This window comes from Mauremys mutica, unplaced genomic scaffold (genome assembly GCF_020497125.1).
Source record: "Mauremys mutica isolate MM-2020 ecotype Southern unplaced genomic scaffold, ASM2049712v1 Super-Scaffold_339, whole genome shotgun sequence".
NCBI lineage: Eukaryota > Metazoa > Chordata > Testudines > Geoemydidae > Mauremys > Mauremys mutica.
The window spans coordinates 426,060-449,324 of NW_025423358.1; the positions used below are offsets into that span (position 1 = coordinate 426,060).

Below are 23,265 nucleotides of genomic sequence, written 5' to 3' on the forward strand. Positions count from 1 at the left end.
ATTGACCAATCTGGCCCCCTTGCTGCTGTCCACTGTCTAGGCTGGTGTATGGATGTGAGCATGGCAGCAGGAGTGTTTACCTCTGTATTTGGCACAGGTATGATCGCTGCTGGAATCCTGTGTGCAGTTCTGGGGCCCATGATGCAAGAAGGATACTGATGAACTGGGGAGGGTTCAGTCCAGAGAAGCGCCATGAGAGTGATTAAAGAATTAGCAAAGCTGCCTTGTAGTGACAGACTCAGAGAGCTCAAGCTATTTAGCATAACAAACAGAAGGTTAAGGGGTGACTTGATCCCGGTCTGTACTAATGGGCTCCTCAGGTCTCACACACTCCAGTGGCTGGAAGTTGAAGCTAGATAACGTCAGACAGTAATAAACCACTGGAACAATTTACCAAGGGTCGTGCTGGATTCTCCGTCACTGGCAATTTTTTAACCAAGATGTTTTTCTAATAGTTCTGCTCTGGGAATCTCTGTGGGACAGGTCAGTGGCGTGTGCTATGCAAGCGGTCAGACTAGATGAGCTGAATGGTCCCGTCTGGCCTCAGAATCGATGAATTCGCTGCAAACATGGTATTGGTTCAACTAATCTGATGAGTTCAGCAGATCCTGGTGCCGCAGCAGGGTGTGACCAAGCCCCCAGCCTACCCGCCAACACTCATTGCTGCTTTCCCCTGCATCCCCCCTCCCAGCTGTGTGCGGGATCACAACAGATGCGCCCAACCCCCCATACACAGACACGGCCCTTAGCTTGGGGCCCTCTGGGTTCTGACTTGCCCCAGATGCTTATCTTCAGTGGGAAATGCTGCTAACCAGCCCCACCCCGATCCCTCCCTAAACGCCCACAACCAAGTCTGTTGGGTAAGGTCTCTCACCATTGGCTCCGGGGGAGTTACGTCAGCAGGAAATTTGGCCCATTGTGTTTCAAAGGACTTCCCCAGCTCTGCTCCAGCCCCACTGGAGAACACGCCCCCCCCCCCCCGATATCCCCACCGCAGCAGGTGTGTCTGATCCATGGATGGTTTCTTTGGGGTGTCAGGTGGAAGTTAAAATGGTTCCTTCTCCCTTCACCATAATAGCAAATAAACAAGCTGTTTTTGTGAAGCCAGAGGCCCGGAGAACGAGCACATGTAGGTTATAAACATCCCACGCTGTGCCCTGGAACACCGCTGTCCGTGGGCCTCTCAAGCCAAGCTGTGACTGTTCAACACACATTTATATTGGCTTCATCACAACCACAACTTTTCTAAGCACCAGGAAACTTCCTCAGGCAAAACAAAGTTCCACTCCTGCCTCAGCATTTCAGCCACAGCCTCTTTATTAGCCTTGTTATTCCAGCTAAACTCATGTCATTTGAGATGCAAATGTGAGCCAGTGGGGTGCCGAGTGCCTTTTACATTTCAGCCGGGGTTAAGTTCAGGTTGTCTCCCAAAGGGCTGGTGTTCTGTAGTGTTAAAGAGCCCCACGCCCCACCCCACAGGCAGCTCAGCTCAGGGCACAGGGCCTCTGTATAAAGAGCCCCCCCAAGCCCACCCCAGAGGCAGCTGAATTTTAGTGCCCCAAGAGGCGACCCTGGATGCCCTAGGCTTCATCTCAGTGCTGGAGGAGGGGGTCCCTGTGTAAACAGACCCTCTCATTTCTGGACTCCACATACAAGTTGGGGGTAAAATGTCTCTGTTGATGCTGGCGTGACCACTCAACCCCCATCATAGGCTGTGGCTCCATACAGACAGCAGCCTGCTCAATGGAGCAGGGTACAACCCCACCCCCACCTTTCCTGCCTTCCCCCCCTCCCCGTGCCCTCCCTCGGGAATAATTTGCCATTGCCCTGCACCATCCACAGTCACTCACACCACTGGCAATTGCTGCTGGTCTCACTTGGTGGTGCTTTGCACTTACTGTGCCCTGGCGGAGAAGACTGGACAGAAGTGACACCTTCAGAACAGGTTTCCAAGGGGCAGCCGTGCTAGTCTGTATCAGTAAACCCACAAGGACGCCTCATTGTTTTTACCTTCAGGCCAGGGGCTAGCTAAGCAGCATAGGCCTTAGTTTACACTAGTGAAAAGTGGATCCACTTCCTTTTTCTGGTGTGAGCAACCACACAGTGGGCAGGGAGCTGGGGAGCTGGGCACAGGCTGTTTTATCTTCCCCTGTTCTCAGCAGCTGCAAAGCCACCTCACAAATAGCTAATTCACAGTGGCTGATATTGCTAAGGCAGAGGCATCGCCAGGGGCCGCTGTCACACACACACGCTTCCAAGGGCTGAGGGTTGGAGCAAGGTTTGACTCTTGGGAAGCTAAGCCGTGTGGCTGTTAGTTTGCGACTATGCAAAGTTCTGCCTAGAGGAAGCTTTGGGAGCCAGGGAGCTGTGCAAGGCAGAGTGGTGCCAGGGGGACTGGTGGTGATTCCTGGGAGAAGGGCTTTCCCAACGTATTGTTTGCTCACCATTGTTCCAGGACTAGGTGTTGGTGGGTAAATAAAGCCGGTTCAAGTTAAACTATACTCAGGTTCTATGTCTACTAATAATCTGACATGCAGGGCCTGGGACACCTGCTGCCACTGTCTGGAAGTGATGCACCATACTGGGCTCAGTGCAGGGGGAACTGGGTGAAAGAATGTGGCCTGTTTTAGGCTGGATAGAATGGTCCCATCTCAGGCTCTGTGAGTGTAATGCTGACAGCTCCCGGTCATCAGCGGGCAGGATCAAACCTGGGACCTCAGTGCATGAGCCTCTACAGCAGTGGTCCCCAATGCGGTGCTCGTGTGTGCCACATTTATGTGTACTCACCGAGTGCCTAGCAGGGGAGAGAAGCTGCGGCCCCGTGCCTGCCAAGGACAGAGAACTCCGGGGCTGCAGGCTGCGGGCACCAGTGTTCTCGGTCTCTGGCAAGCGCAGGGCTGCAGCTTCTCTCTGGCTTCTCTCCGTGCTGCCCAGAACTGCCAAAAAAAAAAAAACCCCACCTGCTCAGACTCTGCCATCCCAGGAATGGACGGAATGCCACCCCAGGCACGTGCTTGCTCCGCTGGGGCCTGGAGCCGGCTCTGTATGTGAGTATTCTTCCACTGCACTGATGCTGCTGTTTTCTTGTGCTTTGCGATATACTGTTTTTTTAACATTTTGCCCCAAAATGAGTGGTTCAGATAAAAGACAATGTACATATTATTTCAACACCGAGTGGGAAGAATCCTACTGTTTTATTGAAAATAAAGGGAAATGTGTTTGCTTATTGTGTGGTGGTACTGTTGCAGTGCTGAAAAAACATAATTTCGAATGCCATTTCCAAACTAGTCACAGCTCTTTTGACATTAGCCATCCACTTAAATCTGAGCTGAGAAAGAAGAAAATTAATCAATTCAAATCAAACCTATCTGCCCAGCAATCTGTTTTTACTAGACAAGTGGTAAAGTCTAAAAGTGCTAAAATTACTCATCTGCTCTCAAAGAAGAAAAAACCCTTTCAAGATGGTGAATTGAGAAGCATTTTTGATTGGTGCTGATTGCCTGTTACAAAAATTTCCTAGTAAGTGTGAGATTTTGTCGGCAATACAAGACTTGCAGTTATCAGACAACACAGTTACAAGGAGGATACATGCAATTTCAAGTGACATGCAAACTCAGCTAACGGATGACTTGGAAATCTGTGACTGGTTTTCACTGCAGTTCGATGAGTCGACAGATATATCAGATACAGCGCAGTTGGCAATTATGGTGAGGATGGTATTTAGTGACTTCACCGTAAAAGAAGAGTTACTAAAAATATTGCCTATGAAAGGGTGAACAAAGGGTGAGGACATCTATAATTTATTCAAATCATACACAACCTCAATTAGTATGCCACTACACAAGCTGTCTGCGATCACCACTGATGGGCACCAGCGATGATGGGCAGCGCCAATGGATTCATTGCACTCTGCAAGAAGAATGAATCCTTTCCGAACTTTATGTCTTATCATTGCATTATCCACCAAGAAGCTTTGTGCTTCAAAGATCTTTCTTTTCAACATGTCATGAATGTCGTTATTAAAATAATTAACTCTATTCAATCAAAACCTTTGCAACACCGACTTTTTAAGGCCTTGTTGGAAGATGTTGATGATAAACAATCTGATCTTATCTTGCACACAGAAGTACAATGGCTGAACAAAGATAAAGTTCTTGCATGTTTTTTAAGCCTAATTGAAGAGATCAAAGAATTTCTGAAGTCCACAAATTAGAACTTTGAGCAACTAGAAGACTCCAGCTGGTTAATGGACTTGGCTTTTCTTGCCGACATCACTGACAAATTGAACATTTTAAATCTTGAGCTTCTGGGAAAAGATAAACATGTGGCTCAAATGATAGGTTCTGTAAAATAATTCAAAGCAAAACTGATCTTGTGGATGTCACATATGAAGACGAAGTCTCTCATACATTTCCCAAGCATGAAGAAAATGGTATGGGACAGTGATTTTAACCCTTCACCATTTGTTATCCACATTCAAACACGTCTGGAACAATTTGAAAAGAGATTTCAACAGTTCACAATCATTGAGCCTGTAGTTGCCTTTCTTGTGAATCCTTTTACTTGCCAAGTAGAGGTAACAGAAATGGCTACATCAATTGCAAGTCTCATTCAAGTAATAACAGAAGACGTGGAACTGGAGATTATGGACCTTCAAAATGATATTGTTCTAAAATCCTGCGCAACAGATGAAAACTTTTGGAATCTGGTTTACCAGAAAAAGTTTCCCGCCTTAAAAAATGTAGCATACAAAATAAAATCTTATTTTGGTTCCACTTATCTGTGCGAAGTTCTGTTTTCAACAATGAACATCATAAAATCATAATACAGATCTTGGCTTACAGAGGTCCATCTTGACGATTGCTAATATCATCCTACTCTCCCAACTACGAAAAATTGGCTGAAGAAATGCCGTGCCAAAAATCACTTTATTAGAAAAACCATGTGAATTAATGATACCTATTTTCCATTAAGTGCCGATGAGCGCGTATGGTTAACTTGTGTTTAACTTTTTTTCATATTTGTTTGTTTGTTTTTGAAATCCAGATACAAGTAACAATACAAAGAATATTTTTAATTAACCATAACTGGCTATCTATGTTAAAGTAAGAATAATAAATATATTTGGACCAGCAGTTCAACAATGTTTTACTTTTTTAAAATAAATAAGATGAAAACTGTTTGTGATATTTATTTTGTAAAAACTCCTTAATTTTTCTTACAGGTAGGTAAAAAAGAGCAAATTCACATGGTAAGGTGAAAGAGTAATTGCCAAATAATTTAATTAATAACATATACATGTAGAATTACCTTTTTAATTTTATGGATTCATATATTATATCATATTAAATATGATTTTTTAAAATTATTTAATGTACAAATACAAAATAAGCCTTGAAAAATTGTTGGTGCCCGCTGAGCTAAAATCCACCTGGCTGTTGGCTAAGGCCGTAGGGCAGACTCATTTTATCTCTCTAACCCTAACCCTAAGTGGTCTCAGTGCCATTAGATGGGACACAACACCACACACAGGAGGTGTGTGTGTTACACGAGCACCCAGCCTCTGCTGCAGTCTAGGGCTGTGGGTTTTCTTAGGAACACCAGGCGCTGGGGCCCATCTGGGGCATTTCTAGGCCAAGCCTTTGGAAAGTGCTGGTGCCATCTGACTTTGTTTTGCAACCAGCACTGGGGTTTGGCTTGTGAATGACTCAGCCACGGCCTGAGCTTTCACAATCCGAAACCTCAAGCTGAAAAAAGAAAACGCCAGGGAGGGGAGGACGGAATTGGGTTTCTCAGCAAAAACAAAGCCTTTGCCAATGTGGGCTGCTTATACGAAAACAAGGAGCTGGCGATACAGACTTTGCCAGGAGGGGTTACTAGCGGGCAGAGCTCAAGCAGCCTGGAGCAGAGTGTGTGGGACTGCAGGGGGATGAACCGAGCTTCAGAGCACTGAACGCAGATAACCCCCAGCTCTAGCAGGGCTCTTCCGAGCCAGACCCCACAGGGACCCCGTCAGCCTGGGGCGCCCATCCCAGTGGAGTTAGGCAGAGACAGCGATGGAGCCGAGCCGGCATCCCCTGGGTCTGAACAGTGCAAATGCCTGAGGGGGGAGGAAGGGGGAGGGGGAGGCAGCTGCAGAGGAGACAAAAAGGAGATTCCTTAGGGAAAGGCTATTGGGAAACAAGTCCTAACACTGGGTGGGGAGAGATTCGGGGAACGGGGGTGGGGGTGGGGGCTGGTCCTAGGTTTGCCAGTTTTGGTTGGACAAATCCCTGCAGATTTCCTCATGACACGATCTTTAATGAAAGATTAAGCTTTAATTCCTGGAATCTCCAGGACAATTCCTGGAGGGTCGACACCCTGGGGGGTCCCCTCCCAGGGAGGAGGGCTAGGGCTCTGTGAGCTGGGGGAGGGGGGAAATCCCCTCCTGGGGGAAGGCTGAGAGCCCTAGATCTGGGAGGGGGGGTGGGATCTGTGAGCTGGGGGGATCCTCTCCTGGGGGAAGGGCTGGGAGCCCCAGATTGGTGGGGGGGGGAGGTCTGTGAGCGCAGGGGAAGGACTGGGGGAAGGATTGGGAGCCCCAGATCTGGGGGGGGGGTCTGTGAGCTGGGGGGATCCTCTCCTGGGGGAAGGGCTGGGAGCCCCAGATCTGGGGAGGGGGGGCAGCGTGAGCGCAGGGAATCACTTGCCTGGGGGAAGTGTCAGGAGACCCATCACTCCAGCTTTGCTGGGCCACCCTGTGGACAGGTAGGAGGCTCCTGACAATGGAGTTTTCCAGCAGCGCCTCCAGCCAAACCACCTCCACTCCTGAACCAGGAGCAGCAGGAGCCTGGCTCAGTTCACACAGTCCTGGCAGGCACTGGACGCTCTTAGTGCAGCTCTGGCCAAATGGGTCTTTCCTCAAAGGTTCCAGGAAGCTCCAAGTCCACAGACCTTGGATCAGAGACAGCATCTGCAGGTGGGGCCGGCTGGGTCAGTCACAGCCTGGCCCTCCGCCCCGAGGGTGGGTAGACTAGAGGGGATGTCCCTGTTGGTGGCATCGACTGTCAGCAATAACAACAGCCCCACCCCAGGGCATGCGTGGCTTGTAGGGGATGAGCCCCCCTGCCCCAGAATCAGGGGCGGCTCTACGTTTTTGGCCGCCCCAAGCAGTCATGCGCGGGAGGCGCCCCGGAGCCGCGGGAGCAGCGGACCTCCCGCGGGCATGACTGCAGAGGGACCGCTGGTCCCGCGTGGCTCGGCTGGACCTCCCGCGGCTGCGGACGGTTCACGGGTCCGCAGCTCCGCTTGAGCTGCCGCACTCATGCCTGCGGGAGGTCCAGCCAAGCCGCGGGACGAGCGCCCCCTCCGCAGTCATGCCTGCGGCAGGTCCAGTCGTCCCGGGGCTCCGGTGGACCTCCTGCAGGCATGACTGCGGCAGGTCCGCCGGCCCAGCCTGCCGCCCCCCCCCCCCGGCCGCAGGGGACGCCCCCTAGATTTTGCCGCCCTAGGCACCAGCTTGTTTTGCTGGTGCCTAGAGCCGCCCCTGCCCAGAATAGACTGTAGGGGACCATCCCAGCCCCTTTCCCTCCCCTCCCCTGCACTTTTTAGAATCATAGAACATCAGGGTGGGAAGGGACCTCAGGAGGTATCTAGTCAAACCCCTGCTCAAAGCAGGACCAATCCCCAGACAGATTTTTGCCCCAAATTCCTAAGTGGCCCCCTCAAGGATTGAGCTCACAAGCCTGGGTTTAGCAGGCCAATGCTCAAATCACTGAGCTATCTCTCCCCCATCCTTTCACTTATCCAGTCCTGACTGACTTTCTTTAACCGCCCCGCCCCCCCCCCCCACTGTGTCCGTCTGTCTGTGTCCGTCTCGCTCGGCAGAAGTGGCATTAGTTTCACTGAAGCTGTGGTTTACAGTAGGTTTGTTTAAGGTGATAAAAATATGGATGAAGCTGAACTGAAATGACTCCTGAGCTTGCAACATTTGGGGTGTTTTCTTACATCTCCAGCTCCTGGAGTCCTGTGATGTATGGGAGACTCTTGGCTTTAATTTAAACAAATTCAGTACATTTCTGGCCCCCTGGCTTTGGAGAAAAACTGGAACGTGCTACCACGGCAGGCTCAGACACCAGAGGGCAAAGCAGGAGGCAGCGCTGGCGGAGGGGGGACTTGTGGAGGCTACAGCCACCCAAAACTTGCCTTAGACCCCATCCCTTGACCATAGCAGCTACCGCTCTCCAGCCACCCAGCTCTGAAGGCAGAGCAGTGAGAGTAGGGGCTGCTGACTGGGTGCCCAGTTCCAGCAGCAGCAGAGAAATGAGCCTGAGTGGTGGGCTGGGGTGCCCGAGAACAGCCCCCAGCCTGTGTCCCCACCCATAAGGGTGCGCTGTCCAGGGCAGGAGGGTCTGGGCTCCCCACAGAAGCCCAGACTGACCCGTTCTGGCCCAGGTTCCTGGGCCCCTCCCACTGCATTCGCTGCTCCCCAGGGCCCCGAAGCCAGGTCCCTCTGCCTGGGCAGCTCTTACTGGTTGTGAGCAGCCAGCACCCTGGTCTCTGAGCTGACGGGGGCAGGGCCATGGAGAGGGATGGGGGCCTCATGGCAAGGACGGGCACAGCGCCCCCAGTTTTGTCTGGCCCATCTCAGCCCCCCTCCCCCCACCAGGATGAGGCTGGTGCTGCACCATATTATCATTATTTTTATTACCACAGAGCACAGGGACCCTAGTGCCCCATTGCGTTAGGTGCTGCACAGACAGAGCAAAGAGCTGGTCCCTGCCCCACGGCGCTTACAGTCCTAGTATCAGAGCAGAGACGCTGCCTGGGGGAGCGCAAGGAAACACAGAGAGAGTAATGGAGCAGAGCCCAGCAGATTCTGGGTTTACAGCTTCAGGGCTTTTCAGCTGAGCTCCTGTTTCTTTGGGGTCTGGTGCATGCGATTAGCCTGGGGGGGCTGGCGATCCCGAGGGCAGGGGCGGCTCCAGGCACCAGCGCTCCAAGCCGTGGGGAGCGCGCTGCTGGTCGCCGCTAGGGCGGCAGGCAGGGTGCCTTCGGCGGCGTGCCTGCGGAGGGTCTGTTGGTCCTGCGGCACGCCTGCGGGAGGTCCGCCAAAGCCGTGGGACCAGCGGACCAGTGTAAGCCCCCCCCCAGCTAAATGGGCGCTTCTGGAGGATAACAACAGAGTCCCAGCGGGGGAGTAGCTGGATCTGCACCCCAAACAAGGTGCTGGAGGGGCGGGGCACACTGCCCCTTCCCTGCGCCATGCTCATTGTCTGTTTGCTCCACACCACACCCCCGAGCCCTCCCCCCCGGCCTTCCCGGCTTCACTCTGCCCCTGCTCCCTGCCCCTCACCTCCCCTGCCTTTGCCCCCTACCCCCTTCCCTTTTCTTCTCATTTAGTTGATCTCCTACGAAATCCAGCCAAGCCTAGACACCAAAACCATGCCATTTGCGGCTAGTGCGTTGGTCATGGGGCTGGGGTGTTCGACCCCCTTCCCACGCCCTGTGGCTGTCTGACAGGGCCTGTCCCCCATGCTGTTTGTGCAGAACCCGGCACCCCCCTGGTCTCGGGGGTCCTTAGGTATGGCCATGGGCCCTTGATTTGTAATAACAGCTCTTCCCCCACCCCAGGCTGCTCCCCAGCTGGGATTTCATTTCCCCATGGCACAGACTAATAATTAAGAGGCCTTGGAAGGGAGGGACGGGAGGGCTCAGGTTCCTCTCCACCAGGCAGAGGGGGCGGATGACGGAGGCAGGATGGTTTATAGGGAGCTGGAGCTCGGGAAGCTGCATCCCAGCTGCGGAGATTGCTTAATTCCAGCTGCAGTGAGTGGGGCTGGGCTGGTGTTTGGGGCTCAGTGGGGCTGTTGTGGCGTGTGGAGGCAGTGGGACTGGAGCGGTGTGCAAAGAGGGGAATGGGGGCTCGTTGGCCAAGATGGGGGACCTAGTGTGTAGAGGCGGGGGCTCGGTGGGGTTGGGAGGGGAATCTGGGGGACCTGGTGTGGAGAGGAGGTGGCTCAGTGGGATGAGGAGCGGGAGAGGGGCCTGGGGGATACAGTTGAGTAGATTGCAGGCTTGGGGCTGAAACTCCCTGAGTGGGGGAAGTGGGGTCTCTGTAGAAAGGAGGCAGTGGGCTCCATCTGGGGTGAGAGGGGTGTCTGTGTGTGGTGGGGGGGATCAGGGGTACTGGAACAATTTTTATACTGGGGGTGCTGAGAGACATTGAACCAAACTGCAAACACTGGATTTAATGGAAACCACTTCAAGCCAGGGGGTGCAGCAGCACCCCTAGTTCTAGCACCTATAGGGGGACCACTGTAGGATCAGGAGAGGAAGTGGCGTCTGTGGGGAGGAGGCAGTGGGGTCCATGTGGCGTGGGGGGGGGGGGTTGTGTGTGTGTGGACACTGTAGGATCAGGGGAGGAAGTGGGGGTCTGTGGGGAGGAGGCACTTGGGTCCATGTGGGGTGGGGGGGTGTCCATGTGGGGGGGCACTGCAGGATCAGGGGAGGAAGTGGGATCTGTGTGGGCCGAGGCGGTGTCCGTGTGGGGGGGCACTGTAGGATCAGGGAGGAAGTGGGGTCTGTGGGGAAGGAAGGCAGTGGGGTCCATGTGGGGCTGAGGGGGTGTCCGTGTGTGTGGGCACTGTAGGATCAGGGGAGGAAGTGGGGTCTGTGTGGGCCGAGGCAGAGGGAGCCATGTGGGATGGGGAGGTGTCCGTGTGGGGGGGCACTGAAGGATCGGGGAGGAGGTGGGGTCTGTGGGGAAGGAAGGCAGTGGGGTCCATGTGGGGCTGAGGGGGTGTCCGTGTGTGTGGGCACTGTAGGATCAGGGGAGGAAGTGGGGTCTGTGTGGGCCGAGGCAGAGGGAGCCATGTGGGATGGGGAGGTGTCCGTGTGGGGGGGCACTGTAGGATCGGGGAGGAAGTGGGGTCTGTGGGGAGGGAAGGCAGTGGGGTCCATGTGGGTCTGGGGGGGTTGTGTGTGTGTGGGCACTGTAGGATCAGGGGAGGAAGTGGGGTCTGTGGGCAGGAGGCAGTTGGGTCCATGTGGGGTGGGAGGTGTACATGTGGGGGGGCACTGCAGGATCAGGGGAGGAAGTGGGGTCCATGTGGGGTGGGGGGGTGTCCATGGGGGAGCATTTCAGGATCAGGGGAGGAAGTGGGGTCTGTGTGGGGCGAGACACTGGGGTCCATGTGGGGTGAGGGGTGTCCATGTGTGTGGGGGCACTGTAGCGGATCAGGGGAGGCAGTGGGGTCTGTGGGGAGGGGAGGCAGTGGGGTCCATGTGGGGCTGAGGGGGTGTCCATGGGGGGCACTGTAGAATCAGGGGAGGAAGTGGGGTCTGTGTGGGGCGAGGCAGTGGGGTCCATGTGGGGTGGGGGTGTGTCCATGTGTGTGGGGGCACTGTAGGATCAGGGGAGGCAGTTGGGTCCATGTGGTGCTGAGGGGGTGTCCATGGCAGGGCACTGTAGCGGATCAGGGGAGGAAGTGGGGGTCTGTGGGGAGGAGGCACTTGGGTCCATGTGGGGTGGGGGGGTGTCCATGTGGGGGGGCACTGCAGGATCAGGGGAGGCAGTGGGGTCCATGTGGCGGGGGGGGTGTCCATGCGGTGGCCAATGATGGATCAGGGGAGGAAGTGGAGTATGGGGGGGCAGTGGGGTCCATGTGGGGTGCGGGGGGTGTCCATGGGGGGGCACTGTAGCGGATCAGGGGAGGAAGTGGGGTCTGTGGGGAGGGGAGGCAGTGGGGTCCATGTGGGGTGGGGGGGTGTCCATGGGGGGGCACTGTAGCGGATCGGGGGAGGCAGTGGGGTCTGTGGGGAGGGGAGGCAGTGGGGTCCATGTGGCGCTGGAGGAGGTGTCTATGGGGGGCCATTGCAGGATCAGGGGAGGAAGTGGAGTATGGGGGGGCAGTGGGGTCCATGTGGGGTTGGGTGGGTGTCCATGGCAGGGCACTGTAGCGGATCAGGGGAGGAAGTGGGGTCTGTGGGGAGGGGAGGCAGTGGGGTCCATGTGGGGCTGAGGGGGTGTCCATGTGTGTGGGGGCACTGTAGGATCAGGGGAGGCAGTTGGGTCCATGTGGCGCTGAGGGGGTGTCCATGGGGGGGCACTGTAGCGGATCAGGGGAGGCAGTGGGGGTCTGTGGGCAGGAGGCAGTTGGGTCCATGTGGGGTGGGGGGTGTCCATGTGGGGGGCCATTGCAGGATCAGGGGAGGAAGTGGAGTATGGGGGGGCAGTGGGGTCCATGTGGGGTTGGGTGGGTGTCTCAGCAAGGGCTGTGTAACCCCCAGTCAGAGGCACTGGCTGGGTCCCTTCCCCAGGGTAGGTCGTGCATTTGGGACCAGTCTCGAGGTCACATCCACCTTCCCCGCCCCACCGCACAGGGACACCCCAAGCCCAGTGACCATGCGGCCCGCAGTGTCCATCGCTCTGATCCTCGTGGCTCTGACGGTCCTGGCAGGTAAGGGCCCCGATTCCTCAGGGAAGCAGAGCTGGGGGAGCGGGGGTCTCAGAGCCTGGGGGAGGCGATCCTGCATGTGAGAGGGGAGGGAGGGGCCGGGGAAGGGTGTGGGCCAGGGCGAGGGGGGAGCAGAGAGCATGTCAGACCAGTCTATCCTGTCTCTGCCTCGCCCATGGTGGGCAGGACTGATCTTTGCTGCGTGTTCATGCAGCGCCCGCCACCATGGGACCAACAGCTGCCCTGGCAACTCCTCAGTAGAGATTATAAATAAACGTGGCTCAGGGATGCCTGGGATCTTGTCTGCAACAGCTGGGCTCATTGAAACCAGGCCATGCATTTTGTGCCTGCAGTGTGCCAGGTGTGTGCGCACATGCGTGCAATGTGCCAGGGTGTGCGTGGATGTACAGTGTACTCTGTGTGTGTGGGCATGTACACTGTGCCGTGTGTGTGGGGGGGTGGGTGTAAAACCACAAATAGGAGCAGCTCCACATCTGAGGCAAATTACATCTCTGAGCTGCCAGAACCAAACAGTTGCCCTGAGACATCTGGCAAAAGCAAAAACCTCCACAGGCTGCTACTCAGCAATGCAGCTCCAAGCACCCCAGTGTCTGGCGGAGTCTGGGGTGGGCAGGGTAAGAGAGTGCGATGCCTGGTCTGGCATTTAAAGATGGTCAAGGGTCATTAATCTCAAGTAACACAAAGTCTCGCAGGGGCTTCAGAGCCAGGTACCAGAAGCAGAGAAGCTAACTGTGAAAAGGGCTGAGAGTTCGCCCTGTGACAAGCATGTTTCAGAGACTGTGGAGAAACACCTCCAAGGCACAGAATGACGAGATCAGGGCCCCATCATGCTGGGCACTGTACTGACCCAGGCAAAGAGCTGAGCATGTACATGCACACATGCCCCTGGCACATTGCACGCACATGCACACACGCACATGCACACACACATTGTACATGCACTCACACAAACACCCCTCCTCCTCCAGCACATTGCACACACATGCACACATGGAACATTGTATGTGCACGCACACAAACACATGCCCTGGCACATTGCACAGGTGTGGTGGGTTGAGTTTGGGCAGTAGGCAGTTGTTCTCCGTCTCCCTTTCAGACTCTGCTCAGGGTGAACCGACAGAGCCAACCCTGACCCAAAAGTTTGAGAAGTTCCAGAACAAGCTGCAGGCCTTTGCTGAGAGCATTGCAGATAAAACCAAAGCTGCCTTCCAAGAACTGCATCACAGCGAGTTCAGCGAAAAGACCCGGTGAGTCACTGGGGCCTCAGTGGGGAGGCAGGGCTCCTGCAGAAACCAGTGACACTGAGGCTATGGCTACACTTGCACGGCAGCGCTTTGAAGCACTAAGTGTAGTCAAAGCGCCAGCGCTGGGAGAGAGCTCTCCCAGCGCTGTCCGTACTCCACCTCCCTGTGGGGAATAACGTACAGCGGCTTTGACCACACTGGCGCTTTGCAGCACCGCAATTTGCAGCGCTGGAGAGGGTGTGTTTTCACACCCTGCTGCAGCGCTGCAAATTTGCAAGTGTAGCCAAGGCCTGACTGTCCCCTGGAGCTAAGCAGAGGTGGGGCCTGTTCCAGGATAGGCTGGGAGACTGAAGTGGCACACTGGGGATGCTTCAGGGTTAGGGTTTGCACGGGGGGGAAGGTGCTGCTGGAGACCCTCTTCCCAGCCCCACCCACACAATCAGCTACAGTCAATTGTGCAGTGCCATGACCCCACCCCGCTCTGGTCTCACAGGACAGATGACATTGTAAATGATGTTGACATTTAAATTAGCATTGCTGAGCACCAGAGTTAACTCCTCAGTGAGATCCCCTTCAGGCTATCTGCAGACTCAGGCAGATGTCACTGCATTGGTCACACTTGGGACAGATCCCCCCTCTTGGAGCTGAGGCAGGGACTGGCGCTCACGCTGTGTGTGCAGCACCTGGCACAACAGGAGCACCTGATCTCAGACAGGGCCAATGCGGTGCTGGCAGGATGGGAGCTTGATCTTGGTAAGGGTCTGTGCAGCCCTTGGTGGCACTATGGGGCCCAATAGCTAGTGAAATATGAATAATGTATCATGTGAAGCAATCCCATGGGAAGTGCTGTGAAATCCTGCTGGCTGAAAGGCGCAGCAGATACACTAGTATGATTTAGTTCACAGTTGGGTCTGAGCTGGCCTCATTATCCTCACAGCTCCCAGGAGAGGCCACTACACTAGAAAGGAAACACCCATTCCTTAGCCATGTGTGAAAATCAATGTAATTAACTATAATGACCAGGTGGCTGCTGAGATTTCCCAGCATCTACCAGGCTCTGTCCCCAGAGGGATGCTGGCTCTATGAGCCACCCCTAGCTGGTAAAGTGTCAGAAATCAGGGCAGCTTTGCACTGTTCACAACGGCAAAGCCCAGGGCTTCCCAGCCAGCCCCTTTACAAAGCCCCCAGTCATCCCCGTAGCAGCATCTATGGAGGTGAGAGTGTGGGAGGAAGTGCAGGATCCTAATACCACTGGCTGATGTTGCCTCTGCCTCCCCATGTCTTACAGGAACTGGTTCTCTGAGCAATTCCAGACCTTAAAGGAGAAGTTCAATGAGAAGTTTTCCAGGGACTGATCTGACTGAAAGGGTTTTTTTCTGCAAAGCTCACAGGCAATTCCTGGGGTACTGGTCCCCTTGAAGAGATCATGCTGGGAGGGGAACCCAGGGTTGGCACCCAAGTTCTTGTTTTCTATTGCTTTTGTTGTAGCCATGAATAAATGCTCATTGCCTTAGTGCTGGGTTTGTATCCAGGGGTTGCTTGGTCGTTCCTGCACAGAACACGCTCCTTATGTCTCAGCCTCACTTTGCTTTTTCCGTCCTGTTATTCTCAGCGCCCCCTCACGCTTGTCGCATGGATCACCTGAAATCATTCTCTGGTACCTGGTGTTCATGCAGTTGACGTTGCCTCTCATGTCAGCTCCCTTGCCCCTTACCTGTCCCTTATCCAAACTGAGCAGGTTTTGCCTTTTCAGTCTCTCCTAACAGCCCAAGTCCAGTGATTTCTGTGCCACTGTTCTGAATTCCCTCCAGTTTGTCACCGCTCTGGGCCTGAGACCAGGATTCTAACTGCAGGACACAGCAGAGGATTTGGGACCTTTCCTGCACATCCCTGTCACTGTCACAACCTTTATCGCATGTGCGGCTTATATAGTGCTGGCCTATAGAGAATAGATCCATATACATGTGTGGCCACCATTCTCCAGCTCTGGTAAAGGATGCAAAAAAACTGTAGAGGGTGCAAAAAATAGCTGCAAAAATTATCCGAATACACAAAACTCTTCCTAGAATAAAAGCCTCACAGGGAGCGACTGACGGGGCCAATCTGTTTCACTGATTAAAAAGACTAGCAAGGGATGACTTGATTGAGGTATAAAAGCACATTCACAGAGGCAGCAGGGAGAAAATAGCAGGTACTAAAGGGCTCTTTTACCCAGCGGAGAAAGACAGACCAAGACCCAGCAGCTGGAAGTTAAAGGCAGACACATTTAAATTAGAAACCAGGTGCAAATTTGAACAGTGAAGGTAGTTACCCTTTGGCACAAACTCCCAAGGGAAATGGTGGATTCTCCATCCCTTGATGGTGCCTTGGTGGAAGATGCTTTAGTCCAATGCAAGTTATTGAGCTCAGTGGAGGGGTAACTGGGTGCAGTTCTCTGACCTGTGTTATGCAGGAAGTCAGAGTAGATGATCTAATGGTCCCTTTGGGCTCAGTATTTATTCATTGAGCCAGAGGGTTATTTTTTTAAAGACTGACATTTAGGCAGAAGTGGCGAGGGGCGAGTGTGTTGGGAGTGAGGGTTGGGGTGTACAGTAACTCGTCACTTAACATCGTCCCATTACGTTGCTGATCAATTAGTGTTCGATGAGGCTGTCAGTCTGTGGGTTCGACGAGGCCATCAGTCTGTGGATGGTAGGCTGAGGTTCAAAGGGCCTGTATGTGGAGCATTGCACACAGGACCTTCATCATGTTTGACACAAAGCGGGTTCCTTGATCCGTTAAGATCTCTTTGGGTATCCTTACCCTAGAGAAAATTTGAATTATTCCTTCACTATGATCTTGGACATTGTGTTGCATAGGGGTATGGCTTCTGGGTATCAGGTGGCGTAGTCCAGACCAACAAGCACACACTGATGGCCTTGGGCCGGCTTCTCCAGTGGGCCTATCAGGTCCATGGCTATCCTCTCAAACGCGACTTCAGTAATTGGCAGAGGTAATAGAGGGGCCCTTAGTGCGGTTGTGGGCCATGTATTGATATTCTGGGCAGGAGGTGCAATATCGTCTGACCTCCATATACACTCCTGGTCAAAAGAACCTTCGTAGGATTCAGTCCAGGGTTTTATCTGTCCCTAGATGTCCTCCAAACAAATGGCTATGAGCTAGGCCCAACACTGCTCCCTGGTGTCTTTGAGGCACCAGGAGCTGCTTCACTTCTTGCTCTTGCATTTGGACTACTCTATATAACAGATCCCTTCCTATCACGAAGTATGCTTCGTGTTTCCCCTCCACTGGAACCCCATTCACCTCAACTATCACCCTTCTAATATTGTCATACAGCGGATCATGGGCTTGGTCTTGCCCCAAATTTCTAAATGAGGGCCCAATATGCTCAAAACCAAGGGGACCTATTTCTGTTTCCCCTCCAGGGTTGGCCTCAGTGGAACTGGGTCCAGCTTCTGGCTCGTCAACAACCTGAGTTGCCCCCATGCCAGCTGGACAAGATTGCCTCCTTACGAACGCAACCTTCTGGTCCTGGTTCCCAACCTTTTGTCCGCCCTTCTCTCTCGCCTAGTTTTCCGGGGCTTCCCAGTTTCAGAGAACAAGTCCTGGGCAAATTCAGAGAAAAATGGGAGATGACTACGTACCGAGGCCACAGTATCACTCCTGGGATCACTATCCTCCTTGCGGCCACCCCCCAGAAGTAGATTCCCAAACCCTGGGAAGTCTTGTCCTATGAGGACTGGATATGGGAGTTTAGGGACCACCCCCACCGTCACCCATGTGGTACTCCTCTGAACTTCAATTTGTACAGGGATGGTTGGATAGTAGTTGACAGTGCCATGTACACAGGTTATCCCTGTGTGTGTTTAGCCAAGACAATTGGTCCTGTCTGACTAGTTTCCTTGAGACCAGCGTGACGGCACTCCCGGAGTCCACCAATGCAATGGTCTTTATGCCATTCATCTATGCATCCGAAGAAGTGAGCTGCAGCTCACGAAAGCTCATGCTAAAATAAATTTGTTAGTCTTTAAGGTGCCACAAGTACTCCTATATTTTTACGGCGTGTGTGTGATTTACCCTGCCCTGGGATGGTTCTCAATGCCAATGCTATCTCACCCCTGACGCCATGTGTAGCCAGGCACCCCTTCTGCCTCGCCGGATTCAGCGCTCCCTCCTCTGGCATTGACAGGGCCTGGGGTCAATCGGCCCCACTCTGGAGCATGTCTGTCTTCCCTCTTCGGGGTTTGTTTCTCAGAGCCTTTGGGTAGGCCTTGGGACAGGCCTGAGGAGTGCTCCTCTGCCAAACAAAGGGGAAATGTCTATAATGCACTGAACAAAAGGGGAATACCTTTCCCTGGCCCCCTCACTGGGTCAGGTGTTGTCCTGTCGCTGGCCCCAGGGTGTCAGTCCCTCCCCTAAACAGGCACTGGGTTTTGGGGGTCTCCCATATGGGGAGGAGCGCAGTCTCGCACTGGAGAAGCTGATCCCCCTGCTGCCTCCAGCCTTGCAGCTGTTTGTCGCCCTCGCAAGGAGAGAGGTTTTAACAGGTTTCAGGCAGCCCTTACTTGGACTCAGGTGTCCCTAACTGACCTGAAGTAACCCCTTTCCCAGCTTGTAGGAAAAAGGGCCTTTAGCATTCTAGGGCTAACGTACCTGTTTTCCTGAAAAAAAAATTCCCTGGAACCTAACCCCCCATTTACATTAATTCTTCTGAGGAAATTGGATTAGCTCAACATTGTTTTACTTAAAGTAGCATTTTTCAAGACCGTAACTACCACGTTAAGCGAGAAGTTACTGTATGTGACTCTCACAGGAAAATCTTTAACACAATAAATACTGGTTTCAGAGTAGCAGCCGTGTTAGTCTGTAGCCGCAAAAAAACCCAAAAAAACCAGGAGTACTTGTGGCACCTTAAAGACTAACAAATTTATTTTAGCATGAGCTTTCGTGAGCTAAAGCTCACTTCTTCGGATGCATCCGAATTCTCATGAAAGCTCATGCTAAAATAAATTTGTTAGTCTTTAAGGCGCCACAAGTACTCCTGTTTTTTTTTTTTTTTACAATAAATACTGACACTAAAGGCAGAGACCGGCCACTAGGGGGCTCTCTAAACCCACCAATAAAGGCAGAACAAGATCTAATGGCAGAGAGTCAAGGTGGGGAAATTTGAAACTGGAAACACAGCCCGGATTTGTAACCGTGTGAGGAAACAGCCACTGGAACAACCTATCTGGGGTGTCACTTTAAATCAAGACGGGGGTGGGGAAGGGGTCTTTCTTAGCCCCAAACTGCACTACAAACTTATCAGCAGGGGTGAAAGTAACTTACAGGACTTACCGGTACTGCCGGAGTCCCGAGGGGGCGTGGCTTCATCTGGAAGAGGCGTGGCCTCAAGATTTAAAGGCCGTGGGGCACCAGCTGTGGCTGGGAGCCCCAGGGCATTTAAATCAATCTGGGGCTCCCAGCTGCAGAGGTGGCTGGGAGCCCCCACGGCTCAGGGGCAAATTAAAAGGCTGCCAGAGCTGCGGGCAGGATTTAAAGGGTCCAGAGCTCCTGCGTCTGTGGGGAACCCCGAGCCTTGCTGGGCTAGGGCTGGGATTTAAAGGGCCCAGAGCTCCTGCCGCTGCGGGAAGCTCTGAGCCCTTTAAATCCGGCCCCAGTCCAGCCGCGGGGCCGCGGAGCCGCGGGCAGGATTTAAAGGGCTCTGGGCTGCCTGCAGCCGCGGGAGCTCTGAGCCCTTTAAATCCCGGCCCCAGCCTGGCTGCCTGAGTCGCGGGCGGGATTCAAAGGGCTCTGGGCTACCTGCTGCAGCCGGGAGCCCAGAGCCCTTTAAATCCCTGCTGCGGAAGCTGGTGCGGTCCGGCACGGTGTACTGGCTCTTGCCGGTACGCCGTACCAGACCGTACCGGCTTACTTTCACCTCTGCTTATGAGCCACATCACGTAGCCGTGTTAGTCTAATCTGTAAAAGCAGCAAAGAGTCCTGTGGCACCTTATAGACTAACAGATGTATTGGAGCATGAGCTTTCATGGGTGAATACCCACTTTGTCAGACGTCACCCATGAAAGCTCATGCTCCAATACATCTGTTAGTTTATAAGGTGCCACACCACTCCTTGTTGCTATCACATAGTTAGACTGGCCTAATCCCTGGTGTAGACTATGTTGTCAGGCGGGGTTCTCCCACCCTGGGAGGTGGTGTCCCTGCATTGCCGCTGGCGTAGGTAACATAGAAGCTGCTAAGCACTGCAGAAGTGCAGGTGTAGACAAGCCCTTAGATCCAGCCCCAACATCTCGTCTCCATTGCCCTGCTGCATGCATTGACTGCAGGGAAGTGAATCTGGGTTTGCACTTTGCAGCAGCCTTCAGTTCACCCCCAAGACGGGCTGCCAACACTCCCTCATTACAAGGGGCAGCCCTTATTTTTCCATTTCTGTCCAACAAGATCGGGAGTTGCTGGGTGCTGCAAAAAAGCAGCAAGAAACACCCCTGGCGAATGGAGGTGAGCCGTGCTTAGTATTATTATTAGTAATAATGATGATAATATCAGGAGTGCGGGGAGCAGGCTAAGAAAACAGTCCCTTATTTTGGCAATATAGTGGTGGCACTCCTAACCACAAGTCGCTGAGGGTGGCCTAGGTTAAGCAGGGCTGGAGAGATGATCACAGGGCTCCTTTCAGAGGCTCAGCTCCTCAGCTGCTGTAAATCTCTTTGTGACCCACCCGATTGTGTTTTAAACTGCTCCAGAAAAGCTGGTTGATAAATTACCAGGAGCAAATATTGCAAAAGCTCTGAGCAAAGTGACCTTGGGAGCAGGAGTTTATCTCCCAGCAACCTCATCCTTTGGGACACTTAAATAAACAGCCCTTTGGACCCCCCAGAGGTCGGCAGCCTGTCGGAAAGCAGCTGACCTCGCTGTCTGTGCTTGGAGTGCCTGTTCCACACACAGATTCTGCACCAGTAGCTTTAATTTGGGGTTTTTAATGAGATAGTTACACCAGTACAACTCCTAATGTGGGTGCAGTTATATCAATATAACCGTGCCTTGTTCTGGGTTGGCTTATTCCCCTTCCCTAAGGGAGCAACTATACAGGCTCCTTTATGCTGCCAGACCTGCCTCCAGGGCAGGGGAGTTGTGCCACTTTCCATATACAGGCAGAGTTCAAGTGGTAGAACTTGTGTGTGCAGAGGAAGGCTCAGAGCAGCTGATGGATTGTCAGCTTTTTGGGGTGGGCCTGTCATCCTGGTCTGGGTGTGGAGGGCGTCCTGGACCGTGACTGCCACTCCCCCGCACACGGGCAATGCAGATAACAGGAGTTGGGCTGTACTGAGCATGCTGTGTTGAATTGCCCCTTTGGCTACAGGAGGGAGCTGTGGGGAGGGGATGGTGGGAGCATGAATCCTGATGGTGTTTGTGCGAGAGGCCACTCTTGTATGCAGCACAGGGATGGTTGATGGGTGAGAGCCCCATGCATAGGGGAAGCTCTAGGATGGGATGGTGGGAGGAACAGCCTTGCAGGGGGAGAGAGAGAGACCAATAATATTTCATAAAAGCAGCAAAGAGTCTTGTGGCACCTTATAGACTAACAGACGTTTTGGAGCATGAGCTTTCCTGGGTGAATACCCACTTCGTCGGATGCATGTAGTGGAAATTTCCAGGGGCAGGTATATATAAGCAAGCAAGAAGCAAGCTAGAGATAACGAGGTTAGTTCAATCAGGGAGAATGAGGCCCTCTTCTAGCAGCTGAGGTGTGAAAACCAAGAGAGAAGAAACTGGTTCTGTAGTTGGCAAGCCATTCACAGTCTTTGTTTAATCCTGAGCTGATGGTGTCAAATTTACAGATGAACTGAAGCTCAGCAGTTTCTCTTTGAAGTCTGGTCCTGAAGTTTTTTTTGCTGCAGGATGGCCACCTTAAGATCTGCTATTGTGTGTCCAGGGAGGCTGAAGTGCTCTCCTACAGGTTTTTGTATATTGCCATTCCTAATATCTGATTTCTGTCCATTTATCCTTTTCCTTAGAGACTGTCCAGTTTGGCCGATGTACATAGCAGAGGGGCATTGCTGGCATATGATGGCGTATATTACATTGGTGGACGTGCAGGTGAATGAACCGGTGATGGTGTGGCTGATCTGGTTAGGTTGGAAGAGACGCATAAGAGGAAGGCACTGGAGGCATAAGGCGATACAGCAACATGACTGGGACACAGAACGGAGACTAGCTGCTTGTCATCCTTTTTCTTAACACAAACTCTCGCTCTGCACATGGCTGGCAGTAAAAGGGACAGATTTACAAAGGTGCACAGCAGTTCCCAGGAGCATCCACTGTTCTCAACAAGGGCAGATCAATGGGGGATTCCCTGTAATGCTCAATGGGGAGGGGGAAACAGTCCCTTCCTGGGCAGATATCTGATAATATGATGCGAGGCAGCCAGAGAGGGAGGGAGGTAGCTAGCTAGCGAGACAGATAGATAGGTAGGTAGGTAGATGGGAGGTGGAGGTGTGTGTGGATGGATCATTCCCGTTAAGCTGCACCTTTCCATGCCCTCACCCTGCCAGTGGCATTGGTGCCGTCTCTGATCCATGCCCCCCCCCCCATGTATTGACACTGATCTGGCCCCGAGAGTGTTTGTGTTGCATGATTATTATTATTCCAGGTTTAGAAGCTGGGGAAGAGTCTGAAGGTTCCAGGACACCCCCTCTTCTCTGCAGCTTCGCCTCTGGCACAATGGGCCACCGCAGCCCCACCTGGGCTCTCCTGATGGCTCTGGCTACTGGTTTCAGGGAATGGCTACACTACACTCAGAGGTGTCGCGGCTGCTCTGGTAGAGCTACCTGCACGAGCTTTCATTCAGCTAGCCCAGCTCAACCAGCACCGGAGAAGCAGCCGTGTGCGCTACAAACATGACACTGTACCCGGGGCCCCCATTGAAGCCTGCACCCTACAGCTCATGCTGAAGCCCCTCACTGCATCTTGTAGCTAATGCTAGCTAGGCTGGCTATGCCTACCTGGCGCAAAGAAAAGCCCAGAGCCTTAACTGTCGAAGATGTCCTTTAAAAACAATGAGCATGCCCACCATCTGTGCAGCCTTTCTGGCTGGAGTTTAATTTCACGGGGACCCTGAGAAACAGGAAGCTGGAAGCTGGAATGACTGTCTTAGGATCATGCAGCATTGCTATAGCCATGTTGGTCCAGACTATTAGAGACACCGGGTGGGTGGCTTTTATTGGACCAACTTCTGCTGGTGAAAGAGACAAGCTTTTGAGCTTGCCCAGATCACTTACCTCACCCGCCCTGTCTCTCTCAAGGTCACAGAGTGAGCCAGGACAGCCCCTCCCCCACTCTAACCCACTAGACCCCCCCTCCCCTCCCAAAGCTGGGGATAGAACCCAGGAGTCCTGGCCCCCAGCCCATGCCGTGAGGCGGGATGCATTACTAAGGGCTTGTCTACATTGGCACTTTACAGCCCTGCAACTTTCTCACTCGGGGCCGTGAAAAAACACCCTCGAGTGCTGCAAGTTTCAGCCCTGTAAAGTGCAAGTGTAGACAGTGCCCCAGCGCTGGGA

The 23,265-nt window shown here is 53.3% G+C and overlaps 1 protein-coding gene across 4 annotated transcripts; it reads left to right on the forward strand.

The window, feature by feature from the left end:
* Positions 1 to 9,710: 9,710 nt before the first annotated feature.
* LOC123361613 (apolipoprotein C-I-like) lies at positions 9,711 to 15,229 on the forward strand. Of its 4 annotated transcripts, none has more exons than XM_045001634.1 (4): positions 9,711 to 9,807; positions 12,364 to 12,440; positions 13,555 to 13,705; positions 14,991 to 15,229. In XM_045001634.1, the coding sequence occupies exons 2-4, from the start codon at positions 12,386 to 12,388 to the stop codon at positions 15,055 to 15,057; spliced, it is 273 nt and encodes a 90-aa protein (XP_044857569.1). In that variant the 5' UTR covers positions 9,711 to 9,807; positions 12,364 to 12,385; the 3' UTR covers positions 15,058 to 15,229. The 4 variants fall into 4 exon arrangements, with proteins under 4 accessions (XP_044857569.1, XP_044857571.1, XP_044857570.1 ...); XM_045001636.1 differs by having other exon boundaries at positions 9,743 to 9,807; positions 12,301 to 12,440; XM_045001635.1 differs by having other exon boundaries at positions 9,768 to 9,807; positions 12,271 to 12,440.
* The last annotated feature ends 8,036 nt before the right edge of the window (positions 15,230 to 23,265 follow it).

Bases quoted from the DNA above. Each gene is read 5' to 3' on its own strand.
- LOC123361613 (XM_045001634.1), top strand. From the start codon at position 12,386: ATGCGGCCCGCAGTGTCCATCGCTCTGATCCTCGTGGCTCTGACGGTC. The intron at 12,441-13,554 runs GTAAGGGCCCCG...TCTCCCTTTCAG, and splicing joins GGCTCTGACGGTCCTGGCAG to ACTCTGCTCAGGGTGAACCG. The intron at 13,706-14,990 runs GTGAGTCACTGG...CATGTCTTACAG, and splicing joins GAGTTCAGCGAAAAGACCCG to GAACTGGTTCTCTGAGCAAT.